This window comes from Caretta caretta, chromosome 2 (assembly GCF_965140235.1).
Source record: "Caretta caretta isolate rCarCar2 chromosome 2, rCarCar1.hap1, whole genome shotgun sequence".
Classification (NCBI taxonomy): Eukaryota; Metazoa; Chordata; order Testudines; family Cheloniidae; genus Caretta; species Caretta caretta.
Window position 1 is genome coordinate 222,636,194 of NC_134207.1, and position 22,711 is coordinate 222,658,904.

A 22,711-nucleotide genomic window follows, 5' to 3' on the forward strand; every position below is an offset into this window, starting at 1 on the left:
CCCCTCCCACACTCCAAATCCCTCGGCCCCACCCTCCCAGCCTGCAGCTCCGTCCTGCCCCCTAAACCCTTCATCCCTGGCCTCACCCTCGAGCCCTCTCCCCCTCCCCCTGCTGCAGCCTGCTGAAAATGAGAGACTGAGTGAGGGTGGGGGGAGAGCAAGCGGCGGAGCAACAGGGAAAAGAGTGGGGAGTGAGGTCTCAGAGAAGGGGCGGGGCAGGGCAAGGATGTTCAGTTTTCTGCTGTTAGAAAGTTGGCAACCCTAGTTAGGCCCCCGCACATGTGAGGGTTGCTGAATCCCTGAGGCTACAGTAGTGACAATGAAGCAGCCACACTGTGTCACTGGCTTGTTGTGGAGAATTCCTTCTCTCCACCCCACCTTGTAACCACATGCACAGCCCTGTTAATTCTGCTTCTGTTTGCGAGAGTGAACATTTTCCCTTAGAAAAGGATTAGCTGAATTAATGGTGGGTAGGGAATTACTTTGGAGGTGCCCTATAACCTGAACCTCTGCCTTTGGCTAGGCATACTACTAAGTTACCACCGATTTAGGTTTAAACAATAAGAAAAATATAACAAAGAACCCCTAAGTAATTGATGCTCCTTACAGTACAAAAATAAGCATCCACAGCACATTTATTTAATGCTTAAATTACTTCATATTTTCACATAACGTTAAAAGAAAATATATTTTCTCCCACATACAGTAACAGCAAACAAGTGCACTATTTCAAACATTAAAAATAATCTTCATCCAAATCTGTACAACAGATAAATAAAAATTATATCTACAATACTTAGTTTGTGAAGAAGAAAACCAAAAAAATTCCCCCCAAACTCACTTTTTCTTACTTCTAACAATGGTATAGATGTAGGTTGTACATCCTGTCCATAGCAACTATCTTTACAGTGCTCAGCTATACCATGTCTTTCAATAAATCAGATGTACTGATCAGTGGCTAAGGTTGACTTCCCAAACATTGGAAATAATGTCCAAAAAGAAAACACAACTGAGAAAATGTTGAGTATCTTTCCACAAGCTTGTTAATAAAACTAGGTGACATGCCCAAGGTTGTTGAATTAATGCATTAAAAGTTTATTCTTGAAACCTGTATTATCTTTTATCTTTCTATCTTCCTCTCATTACTGGTGCCACCATTCTTACAGAAATTGTTTTCTTTACTGGAACAAAATTTTGCAGCTATTCTTTCACTGTCAGGAAAGTTTTCCAACAGAGACAGGTGGCTTTGCAAGTTCGGACTCCACAGTTCAACTGAGATAACATCAGAAAATACATAAATATCAGACCACTTACTGTATAAATTAAGATTCATATAGTTTTTCATTACATATAATTGTACATATGCTGAGAAAACAATTGTCGTATTCATTGAGTGCTAAACAGTAGCCACCAAAAGGAGGACAGAACGAAGATGCACATGAACCTCCAAGCATTATGTAAGCCAAAAAACGGTGAAGACTATTATTATGGTTCAGTGGAACAAAGGATCACCATAGTTCCACTGAATTTGCAGAATTTAAAATTACAACCTACCAGTTCTAATTTGAAGTGCTATTTCTTTCAGTTCTATGCTGTATGCAAAAGAAGGTTACATGATAAAGAAAAAAGTCATGCATGATCTGGGGGTTCTGACATTGTTGTGCCCCTGCTATGCCCTTCTCTGTAAGATCTGAATACAGTAGATGTATGACTGGAAAAGGGTGGGAATTTTCCCAGCTTTTCAATATTCAGCTGAAATATTGTTTATCTTGGTTTTTTCAGTGGGGCTGCATTAATATTGTGAACTACAGAGACTTTGAAAGAGCAATAATAGGAAAATGCTGATGAAAAAGCAAACATACCTGTAGAAAATTCAAAAGAAAATTACTTATGCATTCCTAACAAATCCCGCATTTCCTGAACTGAAGAATATTTCCTGAAAACTGTCTTCAGAAAAAAAAAAAATACAAAACACCTATGAAGTACTATGTAAACCTGGCTAGAATGTTACATGGAATCACTTTAAATTGAGAGGGTTTCGTTCAATGCATAAAGGGTTTCATATACTACATATTAGCTACACCCAAAATATTGATCCCTAAACAGTGAGTTAACACTCAGTTTAGAAAAATGACCCTGATTACCAGTAAGATAACTTCATTTTGAAATTAGCAAAAAATGACCATTAGCTAAAGATTACACATCAGGTCTGCTTTGTTGTTACAAAAAGTTTCTTGAGGAGAACAATTAAAGCATGTCTCATGTATACTGAAGTATGCTAGTAAATATCCACGAGTTAGGTGTATCAAGGTAAAGTTAATTCAGTAATCTCCAAATTATGCTGCCAAGCCACCCATTTCTCTTCTTCATGTTATATTTAAACAGATATGTAAATACATATCCAGTAGAAAAAAAACACTTGTTTTTCACATGCAGTTCTATACAGTGCATTCTTGTTTCTCGGGTTCCTTTGAGAAGAATATTTCCACACAAAATATGTACATTTTCATTATATACACATTCAATAGACTTCATTTAGATGTCCTTCTGCTGCTGCTTAGCACTGTACAAGAATTTTGTATCGCCAGTTAAATATTTTTCTTCAGGCAGACACAAAGTAAGCCTGAAGTAAGTTTTAAGGACTTCTTGAAGTTAATGCCTTGATTGATCTTAAATTGCTGACAAAAAGAGGAGTCCAGAAAAAAACCCAACTATACATAGCAGCCTTCTAAGCAGAGTCGCATTATCTTTAGGAACAACCATCTGTGCTAGATCGTTCGTGATCTGAGAAATTTCATGTGCCACACACACAAATATAAAAGTGCTGACAATTATGTTGAGCGTTGGATTTCCAGGAATGAGCACCAAGATCCCCTTCGTATCTGCTGCCAGCCAGATGTGGTATTGGCAGATGAACAGCTAGAAGGAAAATAGATTCAGTTTACAATTTTAAATATAAATAAGAATATAATCATTACTACTACATTAGCTAACATAGGGCTTACTCCTGTTAAAGGGGTAAACAGTGAGGTGGCAAAGTTTGCAGATGATACAAAATTACTTAAGATAGTTAAGGCCAAAGCAGACCGCGAAGAGTTACAAAGCAAACTCACAAAATTGGGTGACTGGGCAAGACAATGTCAGATGAAATTCAGTGTTGATAAATGCAAAGTACTGCACACTGGAAAACATAATCCCAACTGAACATACAAAATGATGGAATCTAAATTAGCTGTTACCACTCAACAAAGAGATCTTGAGTCACTGTGGATAGTTCTCTGAAAACATCTGCTCAATGTGCAATGGCTGTAAAAAAGCTAACCAAACGTTAGGTACCATTAAGAAAGAGATAGAAAGTAAGATAGGCAGTATCACAATGCCACTATATAGATCCCTGGAACACCCACACCTTGAATACTACCTGCAGTTTTGGTTGGAAAAAGTACAGTGAAGGGCAACAAAAATGATTAAGGGTATGAAACAGCTTCTGTATGAGGAGAGATTAAGAAGACTGGGACTGTTCATCTTAGAAAAGAGATAACTACGGAGAGATATGATAGAGGGCTGTAAAATCATGAATGGTGTAGAGAAAGTGAATAAATAAGTGTTTTAACCCTTCACATAACACAAGAACCTGGGGTCATCCAATGAAATTAACTGGCACCAGATTTAAAACAAGTACTTCTTACAGTCAACCTGTAGAACTTGTTGCCAAATGCTGTGAAGGCCAACAGCATAATCGAGCTAAAAAAAAGGCTTACATAAGTTCATGGAGGACAGGTCCAGGGATAGCTATTAGCCAAGATGATCAGAGATGCAATCACATGCTTTGGATGTTCCTAAGCCTCTGACTGTCAAAAGCTGGGACTGGATGACAGGGGATGGATCACTCAATCATCCTGTTCTGTTCATTCCCTCTGAAGCATCTGGCACTGGCCACTCTCGGAAGACAGGATAGTGGGCTAGATGGACCATTGGTTTGACCCAGTAAGGCCATTCTTACATTCTTATGAGTATCAACTAAATATAAGGTGGGACAGATTATTAAGCATAAGGGGATAAAACATGATGAAAGAAACCACCCAAAATGAAGTGGCCAATTAACACCTCTGCAGTCATAGGACACAGGAGGGTTAGTAGGTTACAAATTGTTGGGAACTTAAATTCGTAACTCTGATAGACATTAAGGGCACGCCTTCACGGGCAACGTTAAAGTGCTGCCACGAGTCGCGGCATAGCACTGGGAGAGAGCTCTCCCAGGGCTCTAAAAAAACCCTACATCTATGCGGGGCGTTTCTACCACGGTCTATACTGCCACGTTACAGCGCTGAAACTTGCAGCGCTTAAGGGGGTGGTTTTTCACACCCCAAACGAGAAAGTTGCGGCGCTGTAAAGTGCCAGTGTAGACAAGCCCTAAAATCATAGTCTCAGAGACACTGGTTTATGGATCATTACAACAAGTTGTAACCAACAACCCTCCTTTGACCTATGACTGAAGAGGTATTGACTGCCCACTTCATTATAAGTGGTTTCTTGCAACATGTTAAATGCTTACACTTAACAATGTCTCCCTAGTATTTAGCTGTGATACTCTGGTTACCTTTTTTACTATTTTACTATGTTTTTACTATTTATTCAGTTACACTACAGTGTATATTATAAACCCACCAGTTATAGATTCCTAAAATGAAACACCCTATTATTGCATTTGTGATCACTCTACTTACCTCTAAAGAAATTCTGCCAAACCAGGCAAAAAATGAACTATATACAGAACGGGCATATCCAGGAATGTTCCTGATGAGGACGAAAGCTAAAATCTAAACAGAAAGAGATTCATGTGTGAAAAGTAATTGAAAATAGATTATGCATTATAATTCAGTAGGAAAATTAATTTAATAAAATATTTTTCCTATACATGTACATATTATAAACTTTAAAAATACATGCAGTATATACGTAATATAAGCACGTGCATAAATGTTTGCAGGATCAGGGCTACACCTTAATGGAGTAGAATCTCAGAGTTACAAACACCTCAGGAATGGAGGCTGTTCGTAACGCTGAACAAAACGTTTTGGTTGTTCTTTCAAAAGTTTACAACAGAACATTGAATTAATGCAGCTCTGAAACTTTACTATGCAGAAGAAAAATGCTACTGTCCCCCCCCCCCTTTTTTTTTTGAGTAGTTTATATTTAACACAGGTCTGTACTATATTTGTTTTTTTTTGTTTTTTTTTTGGGGGGGGGGGGTCCTCTGCCGCTCCCTGATTACATACTTCTGGTTCCAAATGAGGTGTGTGGTTGACTGGTCAGTTTGTAACTATGAAATTCTACTGTATATGAATTAGTATTCAGGTACTGTGTATGGCCATGAATGAGTATTTTAATTTTTATATATAAAGATATCTATATTTATTTTACACAAGGGTATATATGTAATGCATATATACATTTATACACACACACACACAAACAAAAACACACACATACACAGATATGCACTACATATATACCCTCGTGTAATATATATATAGAGATATCTTTATATATAAAAATTAAAATACGCATTCATATAACTATGTATGTGAATGTACACACATACTGATATAGCTACACTCTTACATTTATAAACAGAATAGAATGAAAATGTGCTGTCACAATAATGTGCTGTAAATGAAATGCTAAATTTTAAACTTTATATTACACAGGTCAAGGAAAAATAACCAGCAATGCAACAAACCCTTTTTTCACATTCATACATGAAAATGATGTTCATCAACTGATGTGAAGTGCTAAAAACATCAGAGACAGACTATATTATATTTTTTTAATAGAATCTAGAGGAAAAGGAGCATAATTACCTGTACCACAGAAACAGAAGGATGCAGTTCATTGCACTCAGTTTTGTTTTTACAGCTACTAGCCCAGATAGAGTAGGTCTACAAGATATAAATATACATATCAGTCTGTTTGATGACTGTGCTTAAGAGATTTTAAAATGTTACAACAGAATAAAACATTTTAAAATATGTTAAAACAGCAGCGGTGTGGTGTGAGGAGTCGATTCTTTACACTTTCTAGTTAGTTATGCATTTCTCAAACACGGTTTTGCAGCTGATGAATGCAATAATTATTTGTACTCTAAAATATAAAAAAGCCCAATGCTGACAATTGTATTAATCACACTTATACATTAGCTCATTTCTTGACTGTTTATACAGGTCATCTACCACACTATTCTTACTAAGATCATCCAAGATAATCAACTGGAGAAGCTGCAGTATTTAAATCTACAATAGAGTAAAAGGGAGGAAAAAAAAAAGAGCCCAGTGAAGGTTTAGGATGGGTAGTAGCTATTTATACAAAATAGCGGAAATAAACTTCTGCAACCCAAGACCCTCTCTTATGAAATGTTCACTCATTGCTACACAGGAACTTCTCCAGAAAGCTGACCGTCCTCAGGATGACTGTTTTAAATTTACAAAATTTCAGTTCATATTGTGGACTTACCAAAAAGCAAACTACAGAAATAAATAGTAAAACATTTGAAATTTTGTTGGAGAAGAGATGGTCTCCTTTCCCTTCCGAAAGCACCTGACGTTTTTGTAATGCCAGATAAATAGAAGCAAACAGCATCCCGTGAAAGACTACCTGCAAGAGAAAACTGAGGTAACTACTCACTTGTGGCAGTTAACAAACACAGGTAAAACCACCAAGGTAACAGGGTTGTTAAGACATTTGATCTAGGATGTGACTCCAGACTCCTCCACTAACATCAGGTTATGGTTCAGAGCCCTGCTGCTGCCGCCCGTTTTAAATTTTTTGGTGTTCTGGCACTTTAGAACGTCCCCGGAATGCAATGTATGCTTCACAAACTGCAACACCGGTGAGATTTGGAGCTTTGTTAAGTACACTGCTCTCCCTGGGGCACGCAAAAAATGTAAGCAGTTATTAAAATTGGCAGCAGAGGAAGAAGGTATACCATTGATTGGTCCCAGACCATGCACTCTGGAGCGGAAAGAAGAATCTGAAGACTGCTGCACCCAACCACAGCAGGCAAGACAATGCCTTTGGGCAGAGGTCAGAGGAAAAGTACGCTCGGGCCTCACATCCTCCCACTAACCAAACAAGATACAGGAGAGAACAGGCAGAAATTCTCTCTCTACCAGCACACCACACTGTGAAGGAAGAAGAATGCCCTCTCGCAAAGCTATTTTAAAACACAGTATTCAAAACATATTTATAAACAATAAGATAAAAATTGCATCTCTACATAAAAGGTGAAATAAATTCTATATCAAGACCTTCTGATTTTAGCAGCACAGAATATTCAAAAGGAACACTCCCATAGAAATGTCCTTCATTTATAAATTATGTTGTTTATATAATTAAAGTTTATTTGGAGGTTCCTTTGGGTTTTTAAAAAAAGATTTACTATTTATTGCTGCAGTAATGTAAAATTTCAATTTCCTGCAGAATTTAGCCTTGAAGTGCCACAGAATTCAGTTGTCTCCCAGCAAAATTTAAGTCTGGGACAAGACAGAATATGCAGAGCTCTGATTATGGACACTTTATAGGCTCAGCATATAAACAAGTCAGCTTCCATCTTTTCTGCATGGCTTTGACAAATACTTGAAGTAAAAGTGGATGCTCCCTGGCCCTACAACAAACCATTGCCTGGAACTTCAGATTTATTTTTTCCAGGGGAAGAGGGAGAAGTAGATTCTAAAAGTTAAAATATGTTCAGGAATACTTCTTAAAACACAAGACCACAATTAATTTATGAAAGGATTACATACATAGCGGTCTAACTTCCACCTAAACCACCACTCATAGACATTTCCATTCAGCTCAAAACATGTGGACAATGGCCAAAGAGAAAAAATCTTCTCAAATACACCCTGCAAAATACAAACATGGCAAGAATGTTAACATTGACTTCAACCCCATTTCATAAATTTAATTCATTTCATTATATTTTAATACCATCATACCAGTACTAAATCAGTTTAATTGGCCTCACCTAAAAATAAAGTCAACAGGACTTGTGCATACTCTGCCCCTTTCAAGATAAGGCCCAGAATACTTATATGTCAGTTAATGTTGGTTTAATAGTTCAATTTTCACATAAATTAATTTTAAAGAAGCTAGGACATTTGTCTACACTGCCTATGTCATGTTCTACCAGATAGAGGCCACAGCCTGAAACAAATTCCTTCCTTAAAAAAACAAAAACAAACAAACAAACAAAAAAATCCCTGAAATGAGTGCAGATAAATTTTTGAATGGCAAGAACACTACAGATGTAGAGTTACGCTGCAGCATGCTTCCCACTCCCTACATTTAATTTAAACACTACATATTCTCAGATATGGAAGAAGTAAAAATGTGTTGTTTCATATTATCTAATTGAATGAAACTATTTTAATTGAAGTGTTAGATATACACATCTGGTACTCACTAGACAATATCCCCAAGTTGCTGCCTGACTCCCTCTTCCTTAAACACAAATTAGAAACACTCACCTTGTTATTCTGTGTGCCTCTGACTGTATCATGATATACTGTACAGTATTTCCTAATCCTCCCTCCCTATCTGTAGTCAGTTCAGTTCTCAGCAGCCAGAAGGAATTAATTCATGGTCTCCTTCTCAGAGATCATTGTTCATACCCCTCCATGAATTAGCTTGCAGAAAGCGTTCCTCCAACTGTGGGGAAGAAGGTGGCCAGCCTACCATTCCTCCAGGAGATTAAAATCTTTACTAATGACCAGAAGTGGTTGAAAAGGAGCAGAATTACCTAAAAGTATTCCTGAATTTTATTTTTCTGATCAACTTAAAGGGTAGTTGAAGTTTTCTGAAAATTCCAAATTTCAACTAAAAATGTGTTAAACATTTTCCCCACATTTTTCAATCAGCTGTACCAGTGAATAATCTTGTTTCAATCATTCTGAGGAGCTGGAGTTTTAAGATTATTCCAATGTTATTGGGACCTATTTTAAATGTGTCAGAGTATGACATATTGTGTTAGATTGCAAGCTCTTTGGAGAAGAGATTGTAATTTTGTTCTCTGTTTCCACAGAACCTAGCTCAGTGGGATCCTGGTCCATGACTTAGGTGCTCTGTTGATACAAATAAATAATAATTTGAATATTTCTGCAGATAGATGTTATTCTCTATGACAGAAGTGCTCTGAAAGGCATCTGACATTTCCCTCTAATTTCCCATTGATAAAAGCATCTACCATCTTTCCTCTCACCACTCCATTTTGGACTCCATTTGTGGGCTTAAACGGAGATAATCAGCTATGTGTTGGGAGATGTAAATGAAAGCTTTACAGAAAAGTTGAGTACTTCAGGGTTTAATACTAATGGGAGTCGGTGGGTTTTTGTTTTTGTTTACTTAGTAAGGAGCAAATTCTGCCCTTCATTCCGTACCCTGTACATGATACACTATGTGATAAGTCATGCATTTGGCATGAAATTCACACGGATACAGAAGATCTACATAAAGCCTATGTATTACTTACGTGCCACTTAAATCTTCAACAATAGATCTTAAGTGGTACATAAATCTTGTCCTGGAAATCCGCACAGGCATGAATTTAAATCCATGAGAAACGGACATCCTCCAAAGAGTGCAAACCTTCCTGTTTCCAAAGTTTCCAATAGACAAATGGCAACCAAAATTAGGCCTTCCATGTAGGGTCATGGGGGCTGGGGAAAAACCCTAACAGAAGTTATATACGTTGGTGTTAATTTTCCAATGACTTCTGTGCCACATTTGCTTGGTTTCTATGTCAAAGTGAGATCTGTCTTTTTAAATTTAGATTTTTATCTATTTTCAATTGTAGGAAATGTAGTGAAGAAAAAGGAAATCTTTCTAAACCTTTCTACTACATCTCAATCTGGCATCTGAAAGTCAAACTGTTCTTTGATTTATACATCGCTCATCACTGACAAAATTTCTGGCATCAGGATTTAGCTGACAATTTTGTTGAGTTGCATGAGAAAACAGAATGCAGCTTGCTCTTCTGCAACTATACTGGCCGTAAGAGCTAACAGCACAACCTTCCCCCCATCCCCAATAAATTAGCCAGACAGGCCCTGAAAGATAAATATAAAGCTGATCTCTCCATTTACATAACATTTTAGGAAAAAACAATTAATTTTAAAAGTGTTGTGAGAAACAAACAAAAATGTAGGATACTGAAAATTCCAGCCACACATAAAATCAGATATGAAAAGGAGGTATTTAAATATTCAATTTTTCTCCCTGTACTCTCCTATATAGTAACAGAAAACTGGTCATAATGTTCAATTCTGAGTGGCTTTCCAAATTGAATACACAGGCTACTATTAATTCTAAGGATACAAATAAGTATAATTTACAAACCTGAGAATTTGCTAGAAAATATATACACATAAGTAAGGAAATTAGTTTCAGCAGTAAGCCAAAGTGCCAGAAGCAGTTCCCTGTGGAAGAATTGAAAAAATCAATGAGTATCTGGCTGTTATTTTTCAAAACAAAAAATAATGATACATTTAATAAGAAGTCAGTAGCTGTGACACACAGATATCCTTTATAATTTAATATGTATATTGTCCAGGTATTAGCCAGTCACAATTTGCCATTATCCAAACATTTTAATTTGGTGATTTTGCTTTCTTTCATATAAAGTAAAATCCACACTTCAAACATTCACAATAATAAATTCACACCATTTAACCCTACAAAAGCAAACACTGCTTTAAAGATTCAGTTTTGACAGACACTCAGCCTGGGAATTTTTAATTTTAGTTACACGTGAAAAATCTAAGAGCAGTTACATAAAATGAGTGTATATTTAAACTGTGAGTCAGGAGTGAGGTACTATGAGGCACATCTAATTTTGCTCCTCATAAGCTGAACTGGTCAGTTGAGGAGCTGTATCTTGCCAAGGCTAGCCAAAAGGAACAGCTTCCCCAAGCTGCTGGTTGACACTGTTTTGATCCCACAACTCAGCTGTACAGTGGAGAATGGCTCTCACTCCTGCTTCAAAGATTGGAAGTGGGCAACAGGCACAGAGCTGAAGGAAAGTGGTCATTGAAAGGAGCTTTCAGGAAGTAGTGCTGCGAGGTCCACAGTGGGACTTCTGTTGCACAGTGCACATGAGGAACGAGGAGCTGTTTGTAAGAGAAATATCAGAGTGCTACATATAACCTTGTGAGCTGGTTGTCAGTGCTTTAAAATTAACATTAAACATTCTGGACATCGTGTCAAAGTACAGGCCAATTACCAGTTCTGTAGTATGTATTCCAAATATATGTTTAAAGTGCTCCACTATCAAAAATGCAATCTACACAATTGGAATATTACACCATTAATACATGAGGGAAGAAGTTACTCACCTTGTGCAGTAACGATGGTTCTTTGAGATGTGTCCCCCTATGGGTGCTCCACTGTAGGTATATGTGCATCCCTGCGCTTCTGATCAGAGATCTTTGATAGCAGTGTCCATTTGGCCTGCACATGCTCTCTTTCCTCCTTGTGCTCTGCTTCGAGGCTAATTAGTGCTGCGCAGGCCAACCATGCTCAGTTCCTTCTCTACCACGGAGTCCCTATCAAGAGCTCCAAACTAGAGGAGAGGAGGGTGGGTTCCGGAGCACCCAAAGTGAGACACATCGTGAAGAACCATTGTTACTGCACAAGGTGAGTAACTACTTCTTCTTCAAGTAGTGTCCCTATGGGTGCTCCACTGTAGGTGACCCCCGAGCAGTATCCCTAATGGAAGGTTGGGGCTTCGAAGTTGAGTCTGTTATGGATAATACTGCTGAGCTGAAGCTAGCATCAGAAGCAGAGTCCCCAATAATCATACAGTATTCTGCGAAGGTATGTACAGACGCCCAGGTGGCTGGCTCTGCAGATTTCTGAGATAGGGACATTCTTGAAGAAAGCAACAGAGGAAGAAACGGACCTCACGTTGTGTGTGTGAATTCCAGGTGGAGACATTATGTTGCGAACATGATAACAGAGCTTAATATAGTTTGAGACTCACTTAGAGAGCCTCTGGGGTGATATTTCTATGCCTTTAGACCTTTCCTCAATGGAAAGGAAGAGCTTGGGAGATTTCTTAAAAGTCTTTGTCCTGTCCAGGTTGAAGACCAGAACTCTCCTAACATCTAGCATGTGCACTATGGCCTCTCTGTTATAACAGTAAGGCTTAGGATAAGAGGTTGGGAGATGAACTGGTTGGTTCATGTGAAAAAAATGGGGACAATTTAGGAATAAACTTTGAGTGTGGTCTGAGAATAACCTTGTTGTGAAAGAATTCTGTAAAGGGGGGGTGTGTCGTAAGTGCAGCTATTTCCCCTATTCTCCTAGCTGACATGATGGCCATGAGAAATGCGGTCTTCATTGGGGTAAGTGAACAAGGGTGGTTTAATCTTTAAAACTAGATTTAGGTCCCATGCTGGAGTGGGACATCTGGGCTGGGGAAAGAGGTTCGTTATGCCATTGAGGAATCTCTTTGTGATTGGGTTTGAGAAAACTCTTGTGGATGGAAAATCACTATGGCTGCCACGTGTACCTTGAGCAAACTGAGGGATAGCCTTGTTTTTTTAAGAGTCAGTATGTAATCTAACACCACAGGGAGAGTAGCATGTCAGGATAATTTGCCTGGAATCACAGCAAACCTGAAACCTGGACCACTTCTGCAGGTAAGTATGACGGGTAGCCGATTACCGACTGTAGTAACACTTTCTGTACCTCCTCAGAGCAGGTGCGCTCTATGCGTTGGAACCAAGAAAGAGCCAAGCCTTGAGCCGGAGTATCCACAGGTTGGGATGGAGAGTGTCTCCTTTGTTCTGTGAGAGGAAGTAAGTAGTGGGTTGAAGAGAGATGGGTGGACACATCACCAGCTGTGACAGGTACGAATACCATGTCTGTCCCGGCCAGATGGGAGCAATCAGTAGAACTTTTGGTTTTTCTCTTTTTATTTTCAACAGGTCCTTCAACAACAGAGGGAACAGGGGAAAGGCAAAAAGAAGGCTGTCATCCCATGGAAGAAGGAAAACGTCCCCTGAGTGCTGTCCGAGGCCGGTCCTAGAGCAGCAGTGTGTGCATTTCCTGTTCAGATAAGTAGCGAACAAGTGTATTGATGGTGTCCCCCATTGATTGAATATGCTGTGAAGTACTGCTGGGTTCAGTTCCCACTCGTGGTTGCATGAGAACATGCAATTGAGACTGTCTGCTGTTGTGTTCTGCACTCCCAGTAGGTAGGCTGTTGATATTAGAACATAGTGGCAAATGTTCCACAGCTTTAGTGCTTCTGTGCAGAGAGAGGATGATCTGGCATCTCCCTGATGATTTATGTAGTACACGCATGCTATGTTATTGGTCATGACCTTTCCGTGTGTACTTCTGATCAGTGGGAGAAAGTGAGTGCAAGCATTCCTGACCGCCCTGAGTTTGAAGAGGTTGATGTGGAGAGTCATTTCTACGGGCGACCATTTGCCCTGAGTTGTGAGGTTGTTGAGGTGTGCACCTCAACCCCTGAAGGAAGTGTCCATAGTGAGAATTGATGTCAGAGGAGGGGAGGAGGCTGAGTGAACAGGACCTCTGTACAAACATTTCCTGCAGCTTTCCACCAATCCAGAAAGTGTTTGACCCTGGAAGGCATTGAGAGAGGTTTGTCTAACCTGTCTCTGTGTGGCCTGTAAACCGAGCTGCACCATGTCTGCAGACACCTCATGTGCAGTCTGGCATGAGATATTACGAACTTACCGGCGACTATGTGCCCCAGAAGCAGGAAGCAATGTCTGGCAGAAGTCTGAAGGCTGGCTTGAACTGTCTCTCTAAGCATGGACAGTATGTGAAATCTGTGTTGTAGAAAGAGCACTCTCACTTGCAGCGAGTCAAGGTCGGCTCCCATAAACTCCAGGCGTTGTTCCGGAATTACGGTCAATGTTTGGATGTGGATTTGCAGGCCCAGGTTTGTGAATACATCCGTAGTTCTGTGGGTGGCACATAGAACTTCTTTTAAGAAGTGGGCCCTCAGGAGGCAGTCATCCAAGTATGGGTAGATCATGATCTCCTGGGTATGTAGGTGAGCCACCACTACAGAAAGGATCTTGGACAATACTCTGGAAACCAACAAGAGGCCAAAAAGGAGTACTCTGTACTAGTCCTGACTCAGAGTAAATCTGAGATACTGACCCTACCATCTCACAGATGATTCATGGAAATACGCGTCTTGGTGGTCCTGGGCTGAGAACCAATCTCCCTGTTCCAGAGATGGAATAATCGCTGTTAGCGTGACCATCTTGGATTTTTGGGCCTTGAAGTATTTGTTCAATGCCTTGAGGTCCAGTATGGGTCTCCAACCTCCCTTTTTCTTGGGGACCAGGAAATAGAGTGTAAAACCCTTTGGCATGGAGATGTAGAGGGACAGGTTCTATGGCTCCTGGTTGGAGGAGGTGATCTATCTCCTGTTGCAACAATCTCTCATGAGAAGGATCCCTGAAGAGGGATGGGAAAGGGGATGGAGATGGAGTGGATCGAATACCCATTGGAAATAGCCTCCAAAATCCATCTGTCGGATGTCATGTGTTTCCAGTTGTGGCGGAACAAAACAAGGCAACGTCCAAAGGCATGCAATGGGTTGGGAAGTGGCAGCTGATGTTGAAGGGAGTGGCCTCGAACAGGATGTCAGAACTAATGTTTTGAAGTGACAGACTCCGATGTTGAAGACTGAGGCCTGACTGTTTGTGTCTCTAGAATCTGGATTTCTTTCTCTGTGGGTTTTAGTAGTGTTGTGATGGGAACTGTGGTGCACGCAATTTGCGAGAAGACTGAGGACTAAATTTTCTCTTTTGTCTGGTTTTATAGATCTCCAGTGACTGAAGTTTGGCTCTGGAATCCCTAAGTGTCTGGAATGATGCACTGTTCTCCTCAGCAAACAACTCAGAGCCATGGAAGGAGCGATCTTAAATAGTTGTTTGCACCTCCTTTGGGAAACCTGAAAGCTGCAACCGCGAAGCTCTTTGCATAACAACTGCTTCTGAGATGGACTGGGTCACTGTATCAGCTGCGTCAAGCACTGCCTGGAGTGCTGTTTTGACCACCAACTGCCCTTCATCGATAATGGCTCAAAATTGTTCCCATTATGATTCATTATGAGATGGTCAATAAAGATGTTAAGTTTGGTATAGTTCATGTAATCATATTTTGCTGTTAAGGCCTGGTAGTTTGCAATACTAAATTGTAGAGTAGCAGAAGAGTAGGCCTTTCATCCAGATGAGTCGAGGTGCTTCCAATCCCTATCATAAGGGGTGGAGGACTTTGAATGGTGTTGCCAGCCGCAGGAGTTCACTGCATCTGTCACAATGGAATTAGGCGGAGAGTGGGGAAAAAGTAAATTCTGTATTCCTGGTGTTGCCCTGAATTTAAGGGGTGTGTATACCCCAGAATGTAATCAGGTTAACTGCAGCCATATTATGTGCATTCAGCCCCCCTGAATTAATGAAATAAAACACCACATAGTTATGGGTTAATTTGAAGACAGGGTTTTAGAAGCAAGGTCATATCTAGCTGGCAGTTTCTGCTAATCAGAATAAAAAAGGGGAACAGACAAGTAAACAACTAAAACTAAAAATCTTAATTTAAAAAAAAAAATTTAAACACCTCTATTATTAAAAATGTATTAAGAATTAAAAAAAAACAGTAAAAATCATTATAACCTATGTTTTATAAAAATTAGTTATAAAAAATTACTTAATAAAATGTATTTTAAAACAATCCTCTAAAGCAGTGGTTCCCAAATTTGTTCTGCCGCTTGTGCAGGGAAAGCCCCTGCCGGGCCAGGCTGGTTTGTTTACCTGCAATTGCGGCTCCCAGTGGCGGCGGTTTGCTGATCCAGGCCAATGGGAGCTGCTGGAAGCAGCAGCCAGTAAGTCCCTCGGCCCATGCCGCTTCCAGCAGCTCCCATTGACCTGGAGCAGCAAACCGCGGCCATTGGGAGCCACAATCGGCCGAACCTGGGGATGCAGCAGGTAAACAAACCGGCCCGGTAGGGCTTTCCCTGCACAAGCGGCGGAACAAGTTTGGGAACCACTGCTCTAAAGCCATCTTAAAAAACATTTTTCCTGACTCCCTTTCTCCCTGATGGGTAAACAACTGTCCACAGAAAACCTGCTGTTATTTACTTAATACTATTCCAAATATTAAATATCTAAAATGTTCTAAATCTATTGCTTATGTTTATATGTGCTTAAATCTACTAAACTGCCGTTTTAAAGAAAGCACGTTGCATAAATCTTATCAAACAAAATTGCTGTGTTCCTATTAATTTATTCCTAACACTGCCTAAAATAAAATAATTAAGTTGCCCCTGTCAAAAGCTCTGAAGACACCAGATAACACTGGGAGGTACATAATATTTTTTTATTGGCCCATTTGCACGTTGGTGTGGCCGATACTGGCGTCTGCATATAAGCTTAGCTGGGTCCAACAGCATCTCGTTGATGCGGAGCTTTATCCTGGAGAAGGACGACGACGAGAAGGTATGTAAAATATCCAGCAAACTATGGTGAGTGTTTTTTACCTCCTTGAGAAATATCTGTAAGGTATCTGCCATCCTCTTAGGCCTTGTCTACATCTACACTACACAGTTTTATTGACAAAAGTGAGGTTACAAAAAACACAAACTAGCTAAGAAAGAATGTCTAAAGAGTAAAGTATCCGTGAATGGACTCCTAATTGCTCTGACTCTAGCCAGGGATGGTTGAGAAGGAACTGAGGGTCATTCGCCCACGCAGAGCTAATTAGCCTCAAGGCAAAGCATGAGGAGGAGAGAGCGCATGTACATGCTGAACGAACACTGCTACCGAAGATCTCTGATCAGAAGTGTAGGGATGCACCTACACCTACAGTGAAGCAACACTACTCGAAGAAGAAGGGGTGGAGAATCTAAGTTGTGATCGTACATAGAGTCTTTACTCTCCAGGTCACTGGGTTCTAATCTAGGTGAGGTAAATGATCTACAAAAACAGTTACCACATGACAGCTCTTCACTGAGCTATAGTATATGAAACAAGCTGGTGGTATCACTTCAAGTTTCTAAAGAACAAGCATCCACATTACAAGAAATAATGCATTTAACAACACTTGACAATCTCAGAAAAGGGATCATACACTGTAGCAGCCAGGAGACCCCTACTGGGTAAGAGATAACAAAATTCATCCCTCATGAAGAGGGTTGAGGTACATTGGCAGCACAGACTAGGGGAAGTTCGCAATACTGTTGCTCATGCTGTCCGTTTTCTGTGGACAAAGTATTTTTCTAGAGGACTAACTTTAGTTTGTAAGGTAGAAAATACACTATGCCATTCCCTCTCAAAGTTCCACAATGAAGAATGGTTGGGAATATATAGTTCTGAATTTCATTCCACTTTTTAAAAAGTGAGCTTTTGTAAATAAAAGGAAAAACCATAGACAACATAAAACTCTGATTTCAGATTCTGAATACAGGTATAGCAATCTAGGAGCAAGTTCATATGGGGGTTTTAGCTTGCATTCAGCAACTGTTTGTTTCTTTCAGTGTTCGCCAAACATAATTTTCAAAACCTCAGAAATATAATTCAGATTCCAACCAATTTAAGCAAGGATACAGTTCAAACACTTGATGTGTTTTGTTGAGAACTACAGCAAGTGAAAACACTCTCTCCAAGTTTAGTGGACAGTGGTTTAACATATTTATAGAATTTACTTCTACATTATTCACATATCCAAATAAAGACAAACATACTAGCTATGAAGTTTTGTATAGGATTGTAATTGTGTAGATTATCATGTAAACACCTTTAAAGGAAAAGGAAAGAAACAAAATTTATTTTACCGTTTGCTTTCTTCTGGACTATCTGAGGCCATACAGCTAATGTAGCATAGATGATCATAAACCAGACAGTGACTAGTGGAACAAAGTAGTAAAATTGGTAAGGTCGATCCATCACTATACATAACACCACAACCAGGAAATTGAGACGAAATAAAACCTGTGGGTGGTTGGGATGAGAAGGAAGAGAGAAGTGTTTTTTTCATTTAGGATTACCATCAAACTGGGGTTTTCTTTAACATTATACAAATTATATAAATATTATTCATATCAATTTAAACACCTACAATATTACCTTTCTTGAAATTTGAATGGCTGTCTCAATAAGCAGTTCAAACTTTAGCAAAGAAATAGAGCTGAATGATTGTAGTTTGTTGTTTGAACCAAGATACCACTTGATGCCAACAGGGTGAGCCAGTCACATATTTTAAAAATGTATAGTGTGCTCCCTCACATTAACTGGGCAAAACACGCTACAACACGTTTTCTCCAGTTGTCCTTATATTGGAACAATTGTTATGAACAACAGTGGACTTTGAGATATTCTCTTTTCAAAATGAAACGGTAATTAATAAATCTGGTAGAAGACCTGGCAGAGGTGATAGCTAGGGGCTTGAGACCGGAATGGACATTCCTGGACCAGACCATGAAGTGGAGAGGGTTAAAGGTGCAGTACCCTGAAGCTGTGACAGGGCCGAATAAGCACTCATTTGAGTGAAGCAGCCATTCCACCATCCTTTAGGGGAGCATTAATGATCTCAACTAAAACACCCAATACCTTTCTTTTTTATTTTACTAATGACGAGGGAGGTCATAAGTCCAAAATGCATACAACAGCTTAAAGCTTCCAGAACTTAATTGAATGAAAAGAGCTGTAGTTCAAATCAGAGATGACAGTAGTTTGTCCCATCCAAAGCAAGATCTGCAGTCTTGGAAGCAGGCAATCCAATGTGCTGGAGTGCTGAATTCAATTGCTCTTATGCACAGAGAAAGAAAAACTCCTTAAAACATAAAGGCCCAGTGGTGCCAATTGGCAAAGGCTTCACACTGTTCTTTACAAACAACAACTGTCTCAGACCCCACAAACTCACTACACCTAATACCCCACCTTCATGGTAATTAACGTAACATGCGAGACCTCTACAACAAGTTTGTAATGTACCAATACTCATTAATGAGACGTACTAATTAATGTACTCAATACTCATTGTGAGATCTGTGTACAGGTGTGTGTCACCTGGTACCCCAAAGCAACACCTTGGCACCCCCACATTTACCATGCTGATATAATTATATGTTTTATACAAAGTATGCCTTGTGATATATCATTTTAAAAGTTTCAGAGTAACAGCCGTGTTAGTCTGTATTCGCAAAAAGAAAAGGAGTACTTGTGGCACCTTAGAGACTAACCAATTTATTTGAGCATAAGCTTTCGTGAGCTACAGCTCACTTCATGCATCCGATGAAGTGAGCTGTAGCTCACGAAAGCTTATGCTCAAATAAATTGGTTAGTCTCTAAGGTGCCACAAGTACTCCTTTTCATTTTAAAAGTATTGATCTGTTGAACATTAATATCCTGTTAGATTGTATGTGCTATAATTGTATGGGAAGTTATGAAGTTTTATTATGTATGTTACTGTAATATGTTGTAAGGTTGGGAACACTCATAACCAGCCCTTCAGGTACAACAATGGAGCAGCCAGACACTGATAATGGCCCATTAAGGGGAATACACATTCACAAGGACTACCCTGGGAATTGTATAAAATGGAGACCTCTCAGAGAGAGCATGTAAACAATGGAGACTGTTTGACTCACATCATAGCAAAAGATCTTTTCAGCAAGCTGGAGGAACCAATAAAGGAGGGGAAGTGACATCATCATTTAGCCTCTCTCCCTCCCCCCCCGCCCCAACTCAATACCTGGAAACACATCTGGAGAACAAAGTCTGATCTGGGGAGGTGGTCCCCGGCTGGAAAGGAGGGTCCCAGCTTGTGTATTAAGGAACTATACCATCAGGGTAAGACGCTGTTTGATTTAAATCCTGTCTAGTTTATGGAACTCAGATTATGATTTAATGTTTTATTTCTTAGGTAACCAACTTTTATCTATATTGCTTACTACTTACAATCACTTAAAATCTACTTTTCTGCTTTATATTTTACCTAAAACAGTGGGTTTTGCTTGAAATGCATGGGAAATCTGCTCAGGAACAAAAATTGGTATATGTCCTCTCCACATTGAGGGAGGGGTGGACTGGGTAATAAACTTACACTGGTCAGTTTGCTTACTACTTACAGATTGCTTACTACTTACAATCACTTAAAATCTACTTTTCTGCTTTATATTTTACCTAAAACAGTGGGTTTTGCTTGAAATGCATGGGAAATCTGCTCAGGAACAAAAATTGGTATATGTCCTCTCCACATTGAGGGAGGGGTGGACTGGGTAATAAACTTACACTGGTCAGGCTTCTGACCAGGGCAAGATGGTACAGCTCTGGGGTCCTGGTCTGGGGAGCTGTGGGGAATTCGCTGGAGCCTTTCTATTGTTGATTCATGAGTGGCTGGCAAAAGCATTCATGCAACTCGGCAGGGTGTGTCCCTGACTGTGGATGTCTGTGTAAGTGCAGTACCTGGAAGGGCTTGCAGCTTGTCATAGCATCACAGTGTGACAGGTAGCCCAGGTTGGTGAGACAGAGGCTAAGGGCTCAGTGGTACCCCGTTTCCAAGCTGCACCGCAGGAAACCCATCACAGGGTGATATTTAAGTAATAATATAAACACATAAAAATTATTCCCTTCTGGTTTTGGAGTGAAAATGAGTCACCAGGAAATATGTCTGGGTGATCACCCGCCCTGGCTAGCTGATTATGGCTAGATGATTACTCAGCTGTGTACCTTTGCACCAACATTGACAAGTCAACGGAAAACCACACAAGACTCACTATAAACATTGAAACCACTTGGAAGTGAAAAGGAACAATATGACAGTGAGGGAATTGCCCTGTCTGTGAATACAGACAAAAAACTTATTTGGTATATCTCAGCGTGGATCCATTCACTGAGGAGGTACCTTGTTAAGTGAGGGAGCTTCATAAAGACTGGGTCCTAGCTCCTTGTTTAAGTGCTGCAAAAGACTGAACTTTAGTAGTTATCTTTCCTATCTAATAATGAGTGTAGGCCCTAGTTCACATTTTACAATTTTATTTTATATGCAACCATTCTATTAGAATGTTATTCTTAAATAAATCTCATTTTTGTTTACTATAATCAAACTCAAGTGCTATGCGTGACACAGGAGTGTTGGTCTAAGGTAAAACTGTTAAACTGGGGTACACTCTTCCTTTGGGAACAGAGGATCTGGGATTTCTGTGGGTATCTAGTGATCAGGGACTGGTTAACATAGGGGGACAATCTGAAGGGATCCATGGACTGGGGTACATCTACTGTCAGCCTGCAGGGCAAATGCAGGACTGGTATAGCTCACAGGAGAGTACTTGAGCAGCTGACAGGCTGTTTGTGTGAGGGAGTTAACACTCAGCTTGCACAGGCAAGAATTCCTCCCACTGGAGGCAGGTGGCAACATGGTGGCTCACAGCCCCGGTTGCTCTAAAAAGCATCACACTCTTCATAGTGAGAAAAATTTGATTTTGTTTCCAGGCAGTACATCCTGGATTCACCAAACATTTATCTATTTGTATAAGAGCCAACAGAAAAATGCTCTAGTAGTATGTAAATAGAATCTCCACATTAAACAGACAAGATGGGGGGATGGGTTGGGGAAAGAAAGATTCAAAATGGATAATTTAGATAAAGTTTGTTTCAGTCTTGCCTTTTCATAATATTACATTGGTTTATGTTCACCACTAGTTATTGTGCCCAATTTCTGATGAAAACATTAAGAATGATTATTTTTCACCTCAGCCACATTCTAATGAGTTACCAGCCTTCCCTCTAAAAATTTTCATTATGTTTGTATTAGATAGACTAGATTGATCAGGCTACATTAAATAGACCAGATTAGAGAGAGACAGAGACAATGATCAGTTTGTTATGAATATCAACCAAAATAATTTTAACCTCAGATAATTTAGTGAGTAGAGAGAGATCTGAACTTGGAAATATTTTTATATACATCAGTGAAAGATTTATTCTTACCTGACACACTCTATACAATCCAAAGTCTCCTTTGAGCCAGAAGTATGAAAAATGCCCATAACCTGTTTGGAACAGATATGCAGCAACCAGAACCCGAACGTGCATATACACAGGCAAAAACTGTTGAGAAAAATAATTTATCTTTTACAGAGGGCCACAGAAGCTCTCTCTCTTTTTTTAAACATTATTAATTGCAAATAAGTTTGGAGACAAGAGGACAAAGTTCTGTATTTTAGGCTTGTTGTGTTTCTGTTTCATAAAACTTTGTGTCATTGTAAACCAACTATAACAAAAGAAAGAAATTTTATGACCTACTTACTGCTACTACTTAAAGTGATTCTCTTTTGACCTAGCTTCTCTCAAATTGTAAAATCTGAATAAATTTCTTACAACTGTAACAACAGCTCTACTTTCTTGTGTGTCTATAACGGGATTAAAAGGGAAAAAAAAATTGTTATTGAGAGTTTGCCCTTTAACAGTTTCAACTCCCAAAACACAAAAAAGCTGTCTCCAGTAACTTTTTGTAATTAAGTTAATACAGTCTTCTACAATGAGAAAATAATTCCCCTTCACTGGATATACCAGGAAACACCACAAAACAGTATAGCCCCATTGATATCTTAACTTATTGAAGAAAATGATATAAATGAGGCCTCACAACAATTATGTCTTTGAAATTA

General features: G+C 39.4%; 1 protein-coding gene across 4 annotated transcripts in view; it reads right to left on the reverse strand.

Moving 5' to 3' along the window:
- Window positions 1-617: 617 nt before the first annotated feature.
- The window catches only part of CASD1 (CAS1 domain sialic acid O acetyltransferase 1), a 58,519-nt gene continuing 36,425 nt past the window's right edge, over window positions 618-22,711 (reverse strand). For all 4 annotated transcript variants that reach the window (XM_048838165.2, XM_075125847.1, XM_075125849.1 and 1 more), the window contains 8 exons: window positions 22,032-22,151; window positions 17,876-18,032; window positions 10,396-10,475; window positions 7,803-7,904; window positions 6,514-6,654; window positions 5,865-5,942; window positions 4,728-4,820; window positions 618-2,919 (listed from right to left, as the gene is read on the reverse strand). In XM_048838165.2, the coding sequence (XP_048694122.2) occupies window positions 2,671-2,919; window positions 4,728-4,820; window positions 5,865-5,942; window positions 6,514-6,654; window positions 7,803-7,904; window positions 10,396-10,475; window positions 17,876-18,032; window positions 22,032-22,151 (1,020 nt within the window). In that variant the 3' untranslated portion in view covers window positions 618-2,670. The remainder of the gene's footprint in view (window positions 2,920-4,727; window positions 4,821-5,864; window positions 5,943-6,513; window positions 6,655-7,802; window positions 7,905-10,395; window positions 10,476-17,875; window positions 18,033-22,031; window positions 22,152-22,711) is intronic.